The 20,656-nt window shown below is 38.6% G+C and overlaps 1 protein-coding gene across 1 annotated transcript in view; it reads right to left on the reverse strand.

The window, feature by feature from the left end:
• The window catches only part of Inpp4b (inositol polyphosphate-4-phosphatase type II B), a 672,431-nt gene that overhangs the window by 19,048 nt on the left and 632,727 nt on the right, over window positions 1-20,656 (reverse strand). Inside the window, exons 21-22 of the mRNA XM_055609049.1 lie at window positions 10,000-10,112; window positions 4,549-4,703 (exon numbers count right to left, since the gene is read on the reverse strand). Of these exons, the coding sequence (XP_055465024.1) occupies window positions 4,549-4,703; window positions 10,000-10,112 (268 nt within the window). The remainder of the gene's footprint in view (window positions 1-4,548; window positions 4,704-9,999; window positions 10,113-20,656) is intronic.

Here is a 20,656-nt window from a genome sequence, read left to right on the forward strand (position 1 = left end):
GCTGGCTGCAAAGTCCTCCTCTGTGGCCTAACAGACTGCTCCTCCCCTGGGGGGGAGAGGGGTCAAACAGCCTGCCCTTGAGATCCTGTTAGAAATAGTCCATGTTCCCCTTACTTTGGAAAACTACTTGGTTACTGAGCTACCACAGGCCACATCCAAGCAGAAGTTCTAGGTTATATCCATAGATGGTCCTTGGTTGAGTGTTTCAAAGCAGACACTAAGACTCATAACCAAACCCTCGGCAGAGTGCAGGGAATCATATGAAAGAAGGGAAGTTAGTATGATATAGAAAGGATAGGAGCTCTACAAGGACCAAATATATCTGGGCACAGGGTCTTTTCTGAGACTGTAGTGACCTTTAAATGTCCCAACACATTATGTTAAAACAGATCTTTTAAATCCAGTCAAATTTATTGAGTTCTTAAAAATTGGATCTGTATATCTATTAAAGAAATGTATGTTTAGATTTCTAAAAAAAAAAAAAAAATGCACCAAGATGAGTTAGCTTTTGGCTTTCAATGGAAACTCCAGAATTAAAAATAGAGATGTCATTCCTATTCTCTTTTCTTTAAAAACAAAATCCTCAAAACACAGAATCAATAAACAACTGGACAATTATATATCCAACATTTTTTAAAACTGTTTTGATAAGGAAGATTTTGGCTGTCCAAAGCTATCACAAACTCCAGGAAATGATAGAAACTGATTAAGTAAAGTAGATTCCTATTAAAACGGGTTAAACTGAGACTGACTTTGAGTGGTTATCACTTCTGGCTTTATCCCAGCAACCAGCCTCCTGGGACTCCTGCTTTTGTAGGTTTGTTTATTTAAGTATCTTCTGATGTGAGTAAGAATGAGGGTTGATAATAATTGCCCTGGAAAACAGTCACCACTAAGAGATCCTGCCTGAGCAGGACTCACTCAGGTGTCTTGCTAAAGCTCATGTAAAGAGAAGGTCAAAAATCCAGTGCTTTGATCAAAAAAAGAAAAAAAAAAACAAAAAAAAAAAAAACAACTCATCCTATCATGAGCATGGCACTGAAAGTAGAGCACTCAGACCCCAGTTTGTGACAGGATCAAGGACCAGGAATCTCACTATGCGTTAACAATGCAATAAGCTGTATGTGTATTGATGAGCCAGGCCTGACAGGCCTCCCATCTCACTGACAGCATCACACGGCATCGCATTCACCTTGCACTTGTGTGATTGGCTGGGATCTGCGGGTCACTGTATCGTGAGGGAATAGCCTGTGATAGCTCTTACAGACTTGAAAAGGCCTGCAAAGAGGGTCAGAATGACTCAAAGATAAGAAGAATTAACTGTTGATAAATAAAAATTAGAAGTCAAGTAAGTTAGAAAATACAATAAAAATTAAAACATGAGGCCAGTGAGATGGTTCAGGAGGAAAGGTATTCCTGCTTAGCGTAAGACCTAAGTCTGAATTCTAGGCCCCACATGGTAGAAGAGGAGACCCCGATTTGATAATTTTCCCTCTGACTGCCAAGACATGACACCACACACACACACAGTAAATTAAAACTTTAAATATTCTCAAATTCAGTGTTGTAGCCCCTAGATACTGCTCAAGTTGTTAACTAACTTGCACCATGCACTTACCAGCCATGCAAACCCAAATGTAAATAATTTTATAACTGTCTGGAGGATTTGATAATCACTTCAAGGTCAATATCTGGCGAGTGAGACTTCACAGACAATGGAGTAGAGAGGTTAGCAAATGACTTTATCCCCATGGATAAAAAGCTGGACCATTTCAATGGTCAAAAATTACCATTTCAAGATTCTGGCAATCAATTAAAGTCAACGAGCTTGAGACGGTCTTATTCCTGACACAGTGCTGTGAGAAAAGCAGGCATCCCTGCGGGACACCTGCTGCCCTGCCGCCTGCACAGCCCTATATTATAGCTATTTTATCCTGGACCAGACACTGCACTGTGTCTAAATACATTGGCGAGCAAGATAGACTGTGTAGGAATAAAGGACTCTAACTCCACCATTACATCCGACTCTTCATGAGTTACACAATGGGACAAAGCACTCTTGCTTTGCACATAACTTTGAAGCACATGACTTTTAACGTGATTTCTGTTTTAACCTATGAACGTGAAGTAGTTGAATACACAATAAAATAATTTCAGTTCATCTCACTTGGGACGAAGGGTGAATGTGATTGGGAACTTAAAATTGGCTGGCTCTATCACTTTCTGAGTGTTGAAATGTCACTCTGGACATCAGATCAATTGTCTAATAGAAGAAAATTTCAAGATAACCTTTTGAGACCAAAAGGGTATATAATAATTATATTCTGGGTATAGGGTATATAATAATTATAACAATAAAAAAAAACAATTATGGGTAAGGGTATATAATAATTATAACAATAAAAAATGTTAACTATTATTATTAAAACAATAATTATTAATATATATTCATCAACAATGTTCACAAGGAATTCTCAGGCTTCTTTTGACACATAGTATATTTTCATAATTAACATAATATTTGTAAATTCATGAATCGTTTTTAACGGCTTATTGTTTTAAATGTGTAAAGCTCATAGGATTTAATATATCATACTGGAGTCAAACCTAAATCCCAACATACAAACATAAAACTTACAAATTCTAAACTTAGCTTGATTTTACTTAATATCAGAGTACCAAAATTATAAGCTTTGATGTTTAGCTTTTATTTAATAAATGTAACTTACACTGGGTCAAACATTAAATCACTTTGTATTCCTCAACTCCCTTAATTCATGAAACTTCCAGGAAGTGATCCCTATTACCATGTCAGCTTTGCACATGAGGACATTGAGCACCAAGACTTTGACTAACTTAACTTGCCTGGGGCACAAAGCAGCAGTGAGATGAACTTGTTCCTGAGTGATGTATGGTGAAGACTAGATTCAAACTTAGGCCAACTGGCTCTAAGCCCTGAACTCTTACCTTTGGTGCTGTAATGACAGAACTGTGTACCTATGAGCTTGTCTTACAAAGCCAAATACTCAAAGAGAGAAATACAGGCAATTACATGTTTTTATTTTAAAAATCAACATGTCTTTTTTAAAAATATATGTGCATACCTATACTCATTTCCAAAGAAACCCTCAGACTCTAAAATAATGACTTAATATATACAAAACTAAGGAATAAAATTGACTAACTTGAAAGTTAGTATAGAAGAATTTCAAAAAGAAAATAATATCAGAGTAATAGAAACATGGAATTTAAAAGATATAATTGGATTTAGGTTAAATCTCTAGCAGTTTAATTTTTAAGAACAATTCTAAATCACAAACTCCCATAAATGTCACATCATGAATAGTTAAGTTTTATGTACAACACCAATTATGAGCAAACCTATGTAATACAAAGATACACATTCTTGTGGTTCAGCATGCATATAAACACGTCTTCTGTTTGCCTGTTTGAAAAATTTGCTTTCTAATTTAGGGGTCCTCGCTTCCTATATTGAATAATTAGAAGACAGTTTCCTCCTTTAGATATCTGATGTTAAGTTAGTTGCGCTAGTCCTGTGACACCTGGCCTACATGCTGTGTCTTCCACAGCGGGCATTCACAGCAACACCTTCACATTCAGCATTTCCCCACTAGTGCTGAAAGATTATTTTTGAAAGAAATTCATAGCAATTAAACACATTTTATGTGGCTGAGATGTTCATGCCAGGCTTCCAAACCATCCTCAAATGGTTATCAAAACTGATGACAGAACTCTTATCGAACAATGAAAATGCAAGGAGATGTGGAAAGATGTAAAACAGAAAACTCCAGAAGCCACTAGGTAGAGGAAAACACAGGCATTGCAGCAATGAAGGCATACATCTGTGCCTCCACTGGGAGACTCAAAACTGGAAATAAAGTCCAGCCAATGGTAAGACAGGCAGGAAGTAACAGGAAGCAGCTCTCAGTGGAGCCCAGAAACCTCTCCTAAGCTGATTTCTGTAGCGTCACTTTAATATTAACATGCGCCCTTGCTGACAGACATTTTCAATGAGACACCTTTTCTTTCCATTATGGCTTCCTTTGAGTTCTGATTAATTACTGTGGAAATTAATCATTACATGACTCAAGGCAAAGCATTTTAAATGTCGGCAACGTTGTAATATCAGCTCTCTCAATTATCAGAGTAACTCTGCCTTTTCAACAGAGAATGTCGCCAATGCAAATTATTGCCAACCATAGTTGCAGTCTGGAGAGTTTTGGTTTGTCTGTTGACCTGGTCTTATTTTGAATATACTCAGACCTGTCAAGAAAATATACTTTTTAAGGGGTGTCTTAGCTAGAACCCTTTAGCTCAAATGAAGAACTAATAAAATATGGCTTCCATGCGTATTACTGAATGTAAGCATGGCTAGAATTCCTTTTATTGTCCCACATGAATAGGGAGAATGCTTCGAAGTTAAAATGTGGAACTACAGTGACATCATTGTTTAGTCTTCTAGCTAGGTGTGTCTTTTAAAAGTTAAAGTGATCTTAACGTGAAAAGAATGTCAGGTGTGAACGATACCTTCTCATGCAATCCAATGCGCGGACGAAAAAGTCTTTGTGCAGCTGATGCTCATCTCGGAGGATGGAGCACTGTTCAAGCGTCACCGACATGGACGTCCTGTCTTTGGCACTTTTACAGCAGGTAAAGCGAATACCATTGAGTTTGCGACAGATCTGCAAGAGCCAAGCGAAAACAAGGAATCAAGTTTTCTTCTGTCTAACCCTATCAAACGTAAACATATCCTCCATTTCAGGACCTAAGCTGGAGGGCTAGTTTTAACTTGTTTCTCTCTTTGAGTGGAAAGCGTGGGGTTATCAAAACCAACATATGTGATCTCAAAGATCCTAATGAGGGAATGCAGGTTGCCTCATTTGCATAAATGCCACTTACAGCTCAGGAGCACTAGCTAAAAAAGAAGTAAGCCCTATAGTTCCCAGGTTAGACGCTTGGACGTATACCCAGAGTCCAATTATTTTCAAAACCAACCAGCCTAAATCTCACCACTGATGCAGGAGGGTCTCATTGTGAGGGTCTGAGAAACAGTGAAGACAGACCCCAGACTCAAGGAGCATGCAAAAGCAAGGAAGGTTTATTCTGTAGAAAGTCACCAGCGTGCTGAGACCACCATTCCTTAGAATCGGACAGTGAAGGGCGCACACAGTCCCAATTTAAAGGTAATTAGGGAGCATTCCTGGAGGAGTGAGGTAACCATTGATTGGTTGACTCAGGAGGTATGGAGGTTAGGATTGGCTAAACATTTAGGAACTTTTCAGAGTTGCAAAGGTCTTTTCCTCAGGTTTGCTAAATCATTATACTTAGCGCAAGCCCATGTGTTGACCTTTAAGCTGATTGGCTGCCTGTGAGCTGCATTTTTTTTTTCCCCCAGAAACTGTTTTTCTATGTTCAGAGCATAGAGTCAGATTAGCTAAACAGTTTGGGGCCTTCTGGGAGTCTTTCGGAGGTTTTGGGGTTATTAGACCTCTCATCATGAAGTCTCACCCCTACCTTGGGAAATACTGCAATTGATGATTGCTGGGGAAGGGAGTCAATTTACATCAGAGTTGCTATATATGAGATCCTACTTGTGCTCCAGTAGGGGGCCCTGCACTCACTCACACATAGGCAGCCCTAAGTGGATTCAGTGAGTTTAATAAGAAAACATGAGATAGGGAGGGAAAACTGGCAGTATGGGTAGAGAAGATGGATTAGAGGGAAGGAAATTGGGGTATTTTTTATTAAACCACATTATATGGATGTACAAAATCCTCAAATTATATAAAAATAAATAAAAGCACTTACTGAAAATAGCAGCTTTCTTTGTAACAGCCAGAAACTGGAAGCAACCTACATGTCCCTCAATCAAAGAATGGATAAAGGAAATGTGGTACATTTACACAGCTTTTAAAAACAGACCTCATGCAATTTGCAGGCAGATGGATGAAACTAAAAAATATCATCCTGAGTGAGGTAACCAAGACTCAGAAAGACATAGATGATATGTACTCACTTGTAAGTGTATATTAACCATAAAGTACAGGAGAACCATGCTACAATACACAGACCCAAAGAAGCTAAGTAACAAGGAGGGCTCAAGGGAGGATTCCTCTATCTCACACACAAGGGGAAATAAAGTAGCCATTGGAGGTGGATGGAGGGAGGTAACTGGGTAGCAGAGGAAATGGGGATGGAAATAACTGGGTAGGAGAGGGGATGAGATGGGAAGCAGGTGTGCAGATTAAAAATAGGGAGAGCTGGGGAGAGAGGGCCAGGTGAGAGAACAGAAGCTAGAGATAGGGGGGCGTCTCTGGGACCTGCCAGAAACCTGGTGTAAAGGAGACCCCAGGAAGTTTATGGGGCCACCCTAGCTGAGACTCCTAGCACTTGGGGGACATGGAGACTGAAATGGCCACCCACAGTAGCCAGGAAGGACTTCCAGTGTAGGCATAAGACACCAACCCACCCACAAAACCTTCAGCCCAAAATTTGTCCTGCCTACAAGATGTGCACAAACAAAGATGGAGCCAAGGTTGGGGGAATGACTAACCAAAGACTGGCCCTACTTGAATCCCATTCTATAAGAGAGAACCACTCTCTGACACTATCAATATTACTCTGCTATGCTTGTGGATGGGAGCCTAACATGACTCTTCTGAGAGGCTTCTCCCAGCAGCTGATGGAAACAGATGCAGAGACACACAGCCTCACATTAGACAGAGCTCGGGGAGACCTATGGAAGAGTTGGAGGAATGACTGAGGGAGAGAGAGGGGTCAAGGACTCTACACAAAGACCTACAGTGTCAGCTAACCAGGACCCATAGGTGCTCACAAAGACTGAATTACAAACCAAAGATCATAAATGAAATGGTCCTATGCCCCTTTCCCATACACAGCAGATGTGCAGCTTGGTCTTCATGTGGATTCCCCAGCAGCCAGAGCAGGGGCCCTCTCTGACTCTGATGCCTGCCTTTGGATCCAGTTTACCTAAATGGGCTGCCTTGTCTTGCCTCAGTGGGAGAGGATGTGCCTAGTCCTGCAGTGACTTAATGTGCCATGCTGGGTTAATACCCATGAGGGACATCCCCTTTCTCTGAAGAAGAGGGGAAAATGGAGGAGGAGGAGTGTGTGTGGGAGGACTGAGAGAAGAGGAGGGGCCTGTGATCAGGATGTAAAGTGAAAAAAGAAATTTTAAAAATGTTTGCTGGACTTGAATTTATGTCCCAAAATATCCAGATATGGGAACCATGTGGCTATATTGGGAACATTAAATTAGCCACAATTATTGCACATTGACTCTCTCTCTCACACACACATATGCTCTTATGTATTATATTTTATAATATTTTAAGAGCATATATATGTGTAAGTGTGTGTATAAATGCACATACACAAACATATGCTCTTATAATGAACTGAGCATGAACCCTAGTAGAGGCCATAACTCCCCTCACTTTACAGTGGGAAGCTGCAGCTCAGTAAGCTACGTGACCTGTGCACAACAGAGCAGGGAGAGGGTGCAAACAAGTCTACGTAAGACCAAACACACAGCTTTCACTTTTGTGTGTCTGCTGTTCTTCTGTGAATATTGTTGTTAGAAGACAGAAAGAGCCTTCCACTCAGGAACACCCGTTTTCTCATTCTCTTACTTTTACCATGCAGACCTCTGCTCCCCTCTCTTCTAGCCTTGATGGGTTTCTGAGGCAAGATACCAATAATTAACTGCAGCATCAGCAATGCTAATAAATGTGCATTTAAGATAAAATTAATGTGACAATAACCATCTACTTTATTATCTGTAATCAACGAGGCCTTAAAAGTGTCTGCTTGGAGAAGAAACATTAAAACAGTTTTTATTATGAAAATTTTTCACTGTATTTTAATTGTGGTTCTGGTACTTAAATTAAGATTTATATGGCCCTAGTAATTCAGATTTTCATTCCTTCTATTCCCAATAAATGTAGCTACAGAAAAATGAGAGTATGGTTTTACTATATAATTCTTCTTTCTTAGAAAATGTTAGTTCTTTCAGATAAATAATATTTTACATTTTTAAAAGCTGCCTGTATTCACAGTCATAAAATATACCTTAATGGGTACTTTTGAGATATAATTTTTAAAATAACTAATATTCTTTAAAATACATTGCTATTTTCACATATGCCTCTCCTTCTTGAGGTGCTGTGCATTTAAAAATCAAATGCAGGTAGGATGTTTCTCCATGATAAGCAAGAGAAGTCTTGATTTCTGTCTCTCTTTTGAATGATACAAGCTTACTTGTATGTACATATGCAGATAGCATTTGGTTTTTGAAATTTTTCTTATTATTTAAATTAAATCAAGAAAAAATGAAACAACTTATGTGTTTTAATTAGACGGTGAAACATTGACAAAGACAGTATTTCAGTAGACAGATATAAGGAAAAGAAAAGAGGAAATAAAAATAAAAAAGCCTTTTGGTAATGTCAGAAGAATTCCATGTTTCTTCATTGAAAGAGTATTATTAAGTTGTTCTGTTTCAAAAACTGATATTGAAACTAAGCTTTCAACTTAGAGTAATGTTGGGGATTACACAATCAGCTGTATACTATATAAGAACTTTATGTGATTGGTGCACATATCAGAAGAACATTTTAGAAATATGCAGGGTTGATGAGGAATGTTTATATAGTCAAATGGAAAATTCATATACTAAAAAAAGATATCCACTCATGTGTCATGTAGCTACCTTTTGGTTTATCTTTTTAGATGATTTTACCTCATGTATACAATGTCATATTCATATGGCCACCAGATGTTGGAGGGCCTTGCAAACTATCAGACTTCCTAAATACTGTAATGTTTTCAGTGAAATATGCAACATAGCATAAGGCTTACATCAGCAAAATTTTTGCCAACTAATAACCACGGTTGTTTCTGAAGACACAGAATTCTGTAAGGAGCATGATGCAAGCATGGCCCATCTAAGAGCAGCATTTACCGGTTCTGTTACCTTTGATGTTCTTTTCCAGCACATTCAGGATGCATGACAGGAGCTCTCCTCTGCCTTGTTCTTGGTTGATTATTTTATGTGGTTTCATGGTAAATTATCCCTTTCTTTTTATCCAGAAGAGACTACATAACATTGGTAAGAGTAGTAACGCTCATTTAAATGCTTTTGATGAAAAATAAATAACGTGTGCTGCGAGACTAATGGACCTGAATTACAAATTGTAGGAGTGACACAGGCAACACCATAAATAAGACCCTCATTACAGACATCTCCTGGGTGCCTTTACTGGAGAAAGGATGTTTTCCCAATGAAAGTTCCTGCTATCTGAGATTTTAACAAACTTCTTAGTTTCAATATGAACTGTTTCAAATTGCCAGACAAAAGCTTAAAAACAAAGGCATCATTCTCTTCCTAATTCTAGTGAAAGTCTAGGCAGGAAAACAGGCAGATTTTCCACCCTGAGGGTATTGTTAAGTGAGAGAGCACCACACACAATTCAGCTCGTTACCATATGATAATCAATCAGTAACAAATTCTACGCCAACATCTACATTAACAAACACATTTATAAGCTCATTAACTGAACAATATGTCCATGAGTCTTAAGCGGGGGATCTGGCAACCACACAATTTGAATCACATGTCTCAATGGTGGCAGTTTAAAATTGTGATTGCTACAGAACATTGACAGTTGTCCACAGCACAGAACACCAAGGAATTACACATGCGTCTTTTTGACCTTTGGAGTGGCAGGCAAACCCAAAGTTGGTAAGGGTCAATAAGGAGTATTTTTCCATGTTGAGTTCATCTTTCACCATCTCTATTGATAAGACGACCAACAAATAGATGGATGATGCCTTGCCAAGTGCATAATGCAAAATGATAACTAGAAACCAAACCTTGGGCCTTAGACTGTGCATCACAAGTCCCTGACCATACTTTCCTCATGGTATGCCAGGGGAAAGATGGACACGAGTGCTTACCGTTGCTGCCAGCCACATGATTTCTACATTCTTTCTTTTTTTGGCTTGAATATTTTGATGGAGCTTGTCCAACAATCCTTTTAAGTCATTTTGTTCCTGAAAATGTGATATATCTAAATGATGAAAAATAAAGAAGAAAACCAAGAAACAGTGTCAGCATGAAGCTTCCTATGGAGTTTTCTTGCATCATTTCTGCAAATGCAACTTTCAAAACAAGAAATGTCCTGTGGAGCAATGCATAGGTAAGGAAAATCATATTAATCCCTTCAGCTTTATCCTTTATTTGGTCACGTGCTTTAGTGTCCTGTTCCTCTATTCTATGTAACTATGTTAATATCAAATTGCCCATGAAACACTTTTGAGACAGGGTTTCTCTGTGTACTCTGTGTAGCCTTGGCTATCCTGGACTCAATTCGTTGATCAGGCTGGCCTTGAACTCACAGATATCCACCTGCCTGTGCATCCCCAAGTGCTGGGATTACAAGTATGTGCCATTGAGCCTGGAAGAAAAACATTTTTCATAAAGATGCTGTTGCTTTGATTTAGGTAGCATAAGCCAGAGATATGTTGAGATACCATCTCTCCTTGTGACTAAGCCGCTAGCCTGGATCAAGGTTAGATATTAAGTTGGACATCATGTGTGAACAAACTCTGAAAGTTCAATTTATAAATATAGAGCCAGTTTCTTAACAGAAAGATTCCCCAGTCTTGATGCTATTGACATTTTGGGTCATGTAAGATCCCTTTTAAATTTATTTTTATTTTTAATTTGGGAGGGAACTACTGGCTATTATGGAATTTCTAACTGCTTCTGTGAGCTCCCAGACACCAGAAGCAAGCAATCTTTTCATTTTGACAGTGAGAACTGTATCTAGGCATTGTCAGGTGTTCCTTACAGGAAAAGGAAGAGCCATTGCTGTCAACGAGCCCAGATGTGACAGGGCAAGGGGATAGCAAAGCAACAGCAAAGGGCAGAATGGAACTAAAGGGGGACAAGGAATGTGCTGCAGCTCAGATGTCTATATTCTAATAACTAAAACATGGGTGACAAATGGCCACCACTTTACACAAAAGCTGAAGGCAATGTACAATTATGAACCAAATGTTCCTGAGACTTGATGAGATGTATCAATGAGGAGGACAAAAATGCTTTTTAAAAACCGTGTTGGATCTGTAATGTGTAGTATGAAAAAATACTGGTAGCTCCCTATCTGAGGCATGAGGAATTTCTGCGATCCTTGACCAAGGCTAAAAAACAGGATGTTCAGGAACTGAAAAGAGACCATGTCTTACTATATCCAGTTACCTGGAAGATACACAACAGACATTCCCTGTTTCAGTCACAAAACTAACTCAGCTTTGCTTTGACAGAGATGAGAGTTTGTAATTTCTAAGTTTGTTCAGATGCTTCATTAGGAAAACGGCATATATAAGTGGTTCCTGACAGCATCTCCAGAGACTAGAGGAAGTTTCGCAGTGAACTCTGTACCAAGCACATGCGTAAAAAAACACAAATGGTGTGGAAGAGGAATGCTCACTGAAAACAATCATACTTCACATCAGGTATCTTGAGTATAGAATAAAATGGATATTCTTCCATTATATAGTCTATGTCACAGAAAAAAAGATTTAAAATATCTATGAGAAATATGCATGCACATGATTTTACTAAATGATGTAAACTTCAAAAGTCAAATTTTCATCGTGGAACTAATGCTGATTCTCAAAGAGAAAGTCTGACTTACAAGCACTCTGAAGGCTACTATTTGCTGTGAATAGACAGCAAAATCAAAAGCAACTTGGGGAAGAGTTTATTTTGCTTATACTTCTACATCACAGGAAACCAGAGCAGGAACTCGACAGGAATCTGGAGGCAGGAACTAAAGCATACACCTTGGAGGAACACCGTTTGCTGGCTCATTTCTAGATTTGCTGAGCTTTCTCTCTGATATAGTCCACTACACCCTCTCAGAGATAGCACCCCACCCCAGTGAACTAGGACAATGTATATGAAGAAAGTGCACCACAGACTTGCCTATAGACAAATCTTATAAAGACATAGAACCATGAGAGAAAGAATCCATGGTGTAAGAACCTCCTTTAAAATCTTTATGATTGAATGGGGAAAAATAGATTTTCAAGCTCATATTAAGTACAAGGAAGTGAACTGTGGGTCTGACCAGTAAGTAAATATGTCAGGTCTGATGGAAAGAGTGGGTAGTTCTAGAACAGGAGGGTGCAGAGTGTCGTACAGGAAATACTCTGGGCCTCTAGAAACATTTGAGGTCAAGGGACAAATAGAGCGAATACATGGGCACAGGCAGCAGTGCGGTGGCACCTGGAGTGTGCAGGGCCCCACATCTCTGTTCTGAGTGGTCCTGAGCCTAGTGTCTCTCTGGGACGTAGAGTCTGAGCCTCAGGCAGAAAACACCAACCAGTGGTCACTCACACCTTCAAGGTCCCAAAGATTCTTTTGAATCCAGGTCATTCAATTCTATTTCAACCACTTTTAAACCAATGTAAAATGATATGTCTAATTTAATTTAAAATAAAGTCTGATGCTGCAACACAGAAATGAACACAAGTAATTAATTAATGTATACTTCATTATATATTTGCTATCTCCTTGAACACAAAGAAAGTGTTAACTATGTGAAGTAATAGATACATTAAATAATTTGCCTCTGGTGGTTATTATTTGTTTATTAAACTACTAAATTTTCTTCCTTATGTGTATAGTCTTTAATTATTAAAATTATTAATGTGACACCCCAGTCAGTAACATATCGTACACACATCCACACATCTGATTTGTAACAAAACTTTTGTGAGATAACATCTAATCCTACTATGGGTTGCATCATGTTTGTATTCTACCTATTTAAAAAATTCTAGTTGCAACCCAGCAAAAGAATACAACACCAACAAAGAGGTCCAGTATGAAACCTTGCAAAGCATTGGCTTGGAGAAGCTTCATGGCAGCATGCATGCTATAATTTGGGTGTTGATTGCCCTCCCAAAGCCACATAGTAAATGCGGTTCCGTGCACACAGTGGTTCCAAGGGTGGTCCTGGGAAGAGTAAAACCTTGAGGACATGGGCCCTGTAGCTGCTTAGGGTTCAAGGTAGGTCTCTCAAAGGAGACTTTGGGACTCCAGCCTTTTTTCCTTCCTTTCTTTTGCTTCCTGGCCTGACCATAATGTGATTTTTCTCTACCATCTATGACTGCCATGACAGTCTGACAAGCCCAAAGCAGTGACACCAATTAATCAAGGCCCCTGAAATAGCCAAAGTAAAACTTTTCTTTTCTATGTTTGCTATCTGAGTTATTTTGTTAAAGTAAACTAACATCAGTTAGCATAAAAAGCAGTATTTTCCTTTTCAAAAAGGAAGTGTACAATGAGTCTCTGAGCTCCTAGGAACTGTAGAATTCACCCCAATCTTATTTGCACCTTTATAATTAGTTGGGGTTTTATAATCAACTCTGACATTTTTATAACAGACTAGCCTATTCAGAACAAAGTATTTAGGTTTACTAAAACGGTATTTTTTCATTGTTGACATGGGAGCTTATGATAGGAGTATCACAAAAGAGGTTGTGGAAGATGATTAAAGCCTGAAACTACCCAGGCACTCATGAGATCTCAAAAATGAGGTAACCCCAACAAGATGAACATAATAGCCACATCAACTGACATGACAAAGTTGTTGGGAGAAACTCACAAGGCCTTGTCCCTAGATGAGGAGCTACAGGCAACCAATGTCTCCTGAGAGAGGAAGATTCAGTTTTCTCTGGGGAACAGTCCTGCCACAGATTATCCAATCCCAGATTTCCAGTTCTGAAACTCATGTACATAGGAACAGCACCAAATGACTCAGTAGTGTGTGTGTGTGTGTGTGTGTGTGTGCATGTGTGTGTATATATGTTTCACTATAATGAATAAAGAAGGAAAAGTCTTGAATTTGAGAAGAAGTGTAGGATACAAAATAAGTTGGAGGGGAAATAGAGATGGTTGGAAATAAATAGTCTTTTGAAAACAGACTATAAGTCTCCTACTTGTGAACCAAATAGCTGGTGTCAATTTTTAAGCCTGATGAAAATTCATGGAGGGCATAAAATCAGATCTATTTTGAGAAAGGGTTCTCACTAGAAATGACTATTTTATTGATTTGTGAGGTTTCAAGATGTAACAGTAACTTTAGATATATCAACTAAATTCATAATCACCAAGAAACACGGGGTTGCCTTAAATTTACACCATGCTTCTAGAAATACCTATAAAGTCAATAGATCTTGTTTTGGCCATGTGCTCATGCAATAGTCTAACACCAAAATTAGACAGTTCAATTAAACCTCTGAGAAAACTTCATCTGTGTATTCTTTTACTAGTTTTCAAATTGAGTTTTAGAAAGCAATTGGAAAGGAAAGATGCAAAATGCTAATTGAATTATTGTTTATGACATTAAATAATAAAAAGATAAACTGTTGATAAAGAGGATGGGCAAACTTTTCAGTGTTAATTTGGTATGCTGTTACAAAAACAAAATTTTAAAAATGCCACACATATTAGAATGGATATTAGAAACGTAATATTAAGCAAGAAAAAATGACACAATAATATGGTTTAACTGTATAAAACTATATAGGTATATATTAAAAAATGTATGTGAAAATATAAAATAATAAAAATCAAGATGTTGCTTTTCTTAAAGGGAAAAAAACTTATGTGTAGAAAAGCCAGACGGAGAGGTCAGAAAAGGGTCCTTTATCCTGCTGGGTAGAATCTTTCAGAGGCTCCTTTCCTGTTCCCTGTCTTCTCCTACCTCTTATGTCTGAATGTTGACATAAGAGGTTTGCCCTTCTGAATGTTGATTAAGCCTCTTCCCTAGGGTCCTCCTTGTTGGTTAGCTTATTTAGGACTACAGACTTTAGAATGTTTATCCTATATTATATGGCTAAAATCAACCTATTTTTTATTAATTACACTTTATTCACTTTGTATTCCTCCACAAGCTCCTCCCTCCTCCCCTCCCGATCTCACCCTCCCACCCCCTTAGTATCAACTTATAAGTGAGTATATACTATGTGTGTCTTTCTGCTACAGAATAACTCACTCAGGCAGTGGACTAGCAGGGTTGTATAGGGGGAGAAACTGGGAGGAGATGAGGGAGTGGGCTACAGCTGGGATACAAAATGAATAAATTGTAATAAATAATAAATCAATTTTAAAAAAGAAAAAAGAAGAGGGACCTTTATTTTATCTGTGAATACGTGCTTTTTACAAAAGTTTTTTTATACTGGGTTATTGACTCCCAATTCCTAAATCTTTTTTATTTGTAATTTTTTAAACATTTTTATTTAGAACTCTTGTCTCTTGAAACAAAGCCATGATTCCAGAAAAACGACTTTCAATGCAACTTCCACCCCTGCTTGATATGTGGTTGAGGGTGAGTTGTTTGGCTCTGTGCCCATATCTCCTCAACTGTAAAATGAGCAGAGCAGCTCTGCCATGCTTCATCAAGCTAGAGAGAATACAATTAATAAAAGCTGTGGCAGAGTGGCCTTCATTGTTCAACCCTGTGTCAACTGTAGAAACAGAGAAACATAGCTGTTTGCTCTTGGGAAAGGCAGTTTCATCAGAACTAAACACAATCTATCCAGGACAACAAGCATCTCCCTCACACACATATGGGTACATCTATCAGCACATTCACACATTAGTGGGCTCCTGTCTGCCTCCCCCATGGAAGAGAATAGGCCGGGCAAGGAGCTACACATTCTGCTTATAGTCTGTGGCTCACCAAGTGATGTCCCTTCAACAGCAAGTATTCTAAACAGAACAATGACCGGAGTCAAAGGCAGAGTGCTCATGATGAACAGGAGTGGTTCACGCTTCTCAGTGGGTTAGCTCAGCTCCAAGCCTCAGGAGCTCTGGGAGTAACTTCACTATTTCATGGTCAGATTACATTACACTGCTAGGGAATGTTTTGAGGTAACAGACATCTTTAGTCATGAGGAGACTAGATGAATAATACTATCAACACACTAAGAGGAACACAGAGGTTAAGTTGCTTTCACTCATCCAAGCCACTGAAACAGCCCTCTCTTGAAACTGGCCTTCCTGCTAGAATTTGGGGTCATTAATCAATGAATATACTTTATTGTTCAAAACAGTTTGAGTCAGGGTTTCTGTCCCTTGCCACCAATGACATTTAAGGTAAATGAATGGTGATGTATGTGTTTTTAATGCTAACCAGCCAACTTTATTAATGTGAACTGTTATTACAGTATGGAAAAGATAATTAAGATTATTTCTGGAGAGCAGCTAAAAAGCCAAACCTGTGGTGGTGTTTCTAATACAGTGTTCCCTTATTCTATGGCAGGCTCTTCTTTTTTTTGTTGTTTTTTTAAAAATTCTTTATTAATTACACTTTATTTACTTTGTATCCCCCTGTGGTTCCCTCCCTCCTCTCATCCCAATCCCTCCCTTCCTCCACCCTCTGCATGCATGCCCCTCCCCAAGTCCACTGATAGGGAAGGTCTTCTTTCCCTTCCTTCTGATCCTAGTCAATTAGGTCTCATCAGGAGTGGCTGCATTGTCTTCTTCTGTGGCTTGGTAATGCTGCTTCCCCCTCAGGGGGAGATAATTAAAGAGCAGGCCAATCAGTTCATGTCAGAGACAGTCCCTGTTCCTATTACAATGGAACCCACTTGGATACTGAACTGCCATGGGCTACATCTCTGCAGGGGTCTTAGATTATCTCCATGCATGGTCCTTGGTTGGAGTATCAGTCTCAGGAAAGACCCTTGTGCTCAGATTTTTTTGGTTCTGTTGCTCTCCTTGTGGAGTTCCTGTCCTCTCTAGATCTTTCTGTTTCCCACTTCTTTCCTAAGATTCCCTGTGCTCTGCCCAAAGGTTGCCCATAAGTCTCAGCATCTACATTGATAGTCTGCAGGGCAGAAGTCCTTTCAGAAGTCCTCTGTGTCAGGCTCCTGACTTGTTCCTTCTTTTCTCCTTCTTCTGATGTCCATCCTCTTTGCATTTCTGGATAGGAATTGAACATTTTAGCAAGAGTCCTCCCTCTTGATTAGTTTCTTTAGGTGTACAGATTTTAGTAGGTTTATCCTATATTATATGTCTATATGAGTGAGTATATACCATGTGCGTCTTTCTGCTTCTGGGATAGCTCACTCAGGAAGATCTTTTCCAGATCCCACCATTTACCTGCAAATTTCATGATTTCCTTGTTTTTCATTGCTGAGTAATATTCCATTGTGTAAATGTACCACAATTTCTGTATCCATTCTTCTGTTGAGGGACATCTGGGTTGTTCTCAGCTTCTGGGTATTACAAATAACTGTAGTCTATGTCCTCTCGTCTTAATTCAGGTGTAATTATGACTGTCTTGACTAATGAGCAAGACAGAAATAATGGCACCTGACCTCAGGTTGTAAATGACTATATAACTCCTATCTTAGTTATTTTCTTTGAACTTTATTCCATGCAGTCTTCCTTATTATCTCTAGAAAGATAAATCTAATATAAACTAGGAGATGCACATTCAAGTTATTGTGTCAAGCCATCCCCATCTACCGGGGCATGAATTCTGAGACTTCCACATGCCTCCAGTTTCCAGACAGGAGGAGATCCCCAACCAAAAGTCTCCAAAATAAAAAGAAAAACACTGAAAAAATAAGATCATAAAAGTAACATTTTATTCCTCTTCTAAAGCACTTTCAACTTCAACTGGCCTCTTATTTGGCAAGCTTAGACACTGATATTCCCTGTCTATCAATGACAGCACCAAGTATTAATTAATTAGTGTCACAGACTGTTCTCTTTTGACCTATCTTGACCTACCTAATAAAGATAAACTTTAGTTCTACCATACTGCTTTCCCGAGGCAGTTTCCACTTTTTTCTGATGTTTTGTGATGCAAACTGGGAGGAAAAATGTTTATATAAATTGAACACAAAGATGAATTGAACAAAAAGTCTCACCTTTGTGGTTTGAAGATTCACAGTAATTAAAGAGCTACTATTTAGAAGATTGACTACTCATATCAAATAGTGCAGGCCATTACTGTTCCATAAGAGGTCGAATACTAAGCTACTTTCAGTGCCTTCTTTGCATTTTACTCAGTATTTATTTTTCTTTTATGTACATGTGGAGTTTTCGTGCATGTGTTCTGTGCACTGTGGACATGGGTGGTGCCTGAAGAAGATAGCGATGGATTTTCCTGTAACTTGAATTTCAGATGTTTTTGAAGGAACATGTGGGCATTGCAGGCTGAACTCAGATCCTCTGGAAAGCAACAAAGGCTAAGCCATCCCCCTAACATCCCTGCTTTGATTGTAAATTAAGAGTTGAAATTAATTTTAAGTTACCTTTAACAGATGTTCTGTTTATTGGATATAATATTTAATAAAACTGAACCATTGAAGACCCAGGGATTAATCTAGGTCAAACCCAGATATTTATATTCTAAATGTATATTTTAAAAATTAAGATAATTAGTGTGAACCTATTCCTTACTGTAAGATAAAAATTCTTATCTTGATGGTGATTTTTTTAAAAGAAACTCATGTTATAAGGATATTCCAAAAAAGAAAGGGGATTATTTTTGGAAAAATTATCAGAGAATTGATAATCACATGAAACAGTAATTAAAGTTAGTACAGATCTGATGGAATATACATAAGATGGAGAAAGAAAAGTTACTGAATAGAAAAAGTTGGAAATTGGTTCAAATAATAGAATTCACAATCAAATGTAACTGGAAAGATTAGGGGGCTTATTAGAACCCTGCAGAAATATAATTCTCTGAGAATCTCTGAGTGCACAACAGTCATTATCCTACCTGTAGTTCTAGCTTTCATGCATGGAGTGTGTCAACTTTTGTCATAGAAACTGACAGTGGAAATAGTAACTTCCTTTCCCTAGAGAGATGGTGGGCGAATGTACTTTGAAGTACAAAGTATATGTGTGTTAATTATCCTCCTTTGGCTGATGATGAAATGTGAGTGTTCCAGACAGCTGGAGTCTCATCTAAGTGTGTTTCAACTGAATTCTTGTCTTTTCATTTTTAAGCCATTATGTGATAGCTGAAGAGGCCAGTACACTTGGAGGCCACCCAAATGCAATGAGAAGCTGAATGTGAAATGCAAGATTTAAAGTTCAGATAGCCAGCATAAAAGAAACGAGGAAAAAGAGGAAGTGTACCTGCACATAGGTACACATACAGATACCAGCTGTGAACACAAGGGAACAGTCAGGACACAGAAAATTTTCTTTTCTTGTTTTCAGTGTTGTTTGTACTTCACGCTTCTAGCTGGTCAATGGTTTAATGACAGCTAAATATCTCAGTCTCTGATTTTATACATATTGAAGAAATATTGAATACTATTTTATAAATTTTGAATATATGTGTGCGTGTGTGTGTAGGTGTATACATGTGGAGGCCAAAGGACCACTTGCAGGTGTTGGTTCTCTCCTCCTACCATGGCGGTTTCAGAGATCAAACTCAGGTGATCATGTTTGGTGGCTTTTCCTTTCAAGAAAGTCCCTGAGATGTGTTGGAACTGAGCTGAGAACAAATTCACCAAATGTAAAAGCAATTTTTCAGCCTAGAGCTAGAAATGCAGATACCTTTAGAGTCCAGCATTTTAAATTCTGACCAGAAGGTTCAATACAGCACTGGTAGAACAATGGCTAAAAAGTGAAGAAAGTGCCCAGCTGCAATCCTCATATATGGAATTAAATCCCTAATGTCCCACTAGCCACATGAACCTAAGACAGAAACCCAAGTCCCTCCTAACAGATGACAGGATTGACCTAAATTAGTATTTCCTAAATTATGTCTTGAGGAACACTTATTTAGAAATATGCTAATGGTATATTATGTTTATGGTCCCCCATGCTAAAATTAAAAAAAAATGTAGTTTCAATTACAGATTTATTTAATATGCCCCCTTGTCCCTGCACATCTCATCAGAGCTGGTTGCATTGTCTTCCTCTATGGACTGGTAAGGCTGCACCCCCTAGGGGGAGATGATCAGAGAGCCTGTCACCAAGTTCATGCCAGAGAAATTCACTGCTCCCCTTACTAGGGAACCCACTTGGAAACTAAGTCTATGGGCTACATCTGAGCCAGGGGTTTGAGTTCCTCTCCTTGCATTTTCCTTTGTTGGGGTATCATTCACTTCAGGGCCCCCAGGGCTCAGTTTTTATGGTTCTGTTGCTCTCCTTGTGGAGCTCCTGTCCCCCCAGGAGCTATCTATCTCCCCCTCCTTTCATAAGATTCCCTGCACTCTGCCCAAAGTTTGGCTGTGAGTCTCAGTATCTGCTTCGACATCTTGATCAGTGGAGTCTTTCAGAGGCCCTCTGTGGTAGGCTTCTGTCCTATTTTCTGTTTTCTCCTGCTTCTTTTGTCTATCACATTTGTCCTTCTGAATAAGGATTAAACATCTTCCCTAGGGTCTTCCTTGTTGTTTAACTTCTTTAGGAGTATAGATTTTATTATGTTTTCCTATATTATATGGCTAATATCTACTTAAAAGTGAGTATATACCATGTATGTCTTTCTGCTTCTGGGTTACCTCATTCAAGATGATCTTTTTTAGTTCTCACCATTTGCCTGCAAATTTCATGATTTCC

Source organism: Psammomys obesus, unplaced genomic scaffold, assembly GCF_907164565.1.
Source record: "Psammomys obesus unplaced genomic scaffold, mPsaObe1.curated_primary_1811, whole genome shotgun sequence".
In the NCBI taxonomy this organism is placed as follows: domain Eukaryota; kingdom Metazoa; phylum Chordata; class Mammalia; order Rodentia; family Muridae; genus Psammomys; species Psammomys obesus.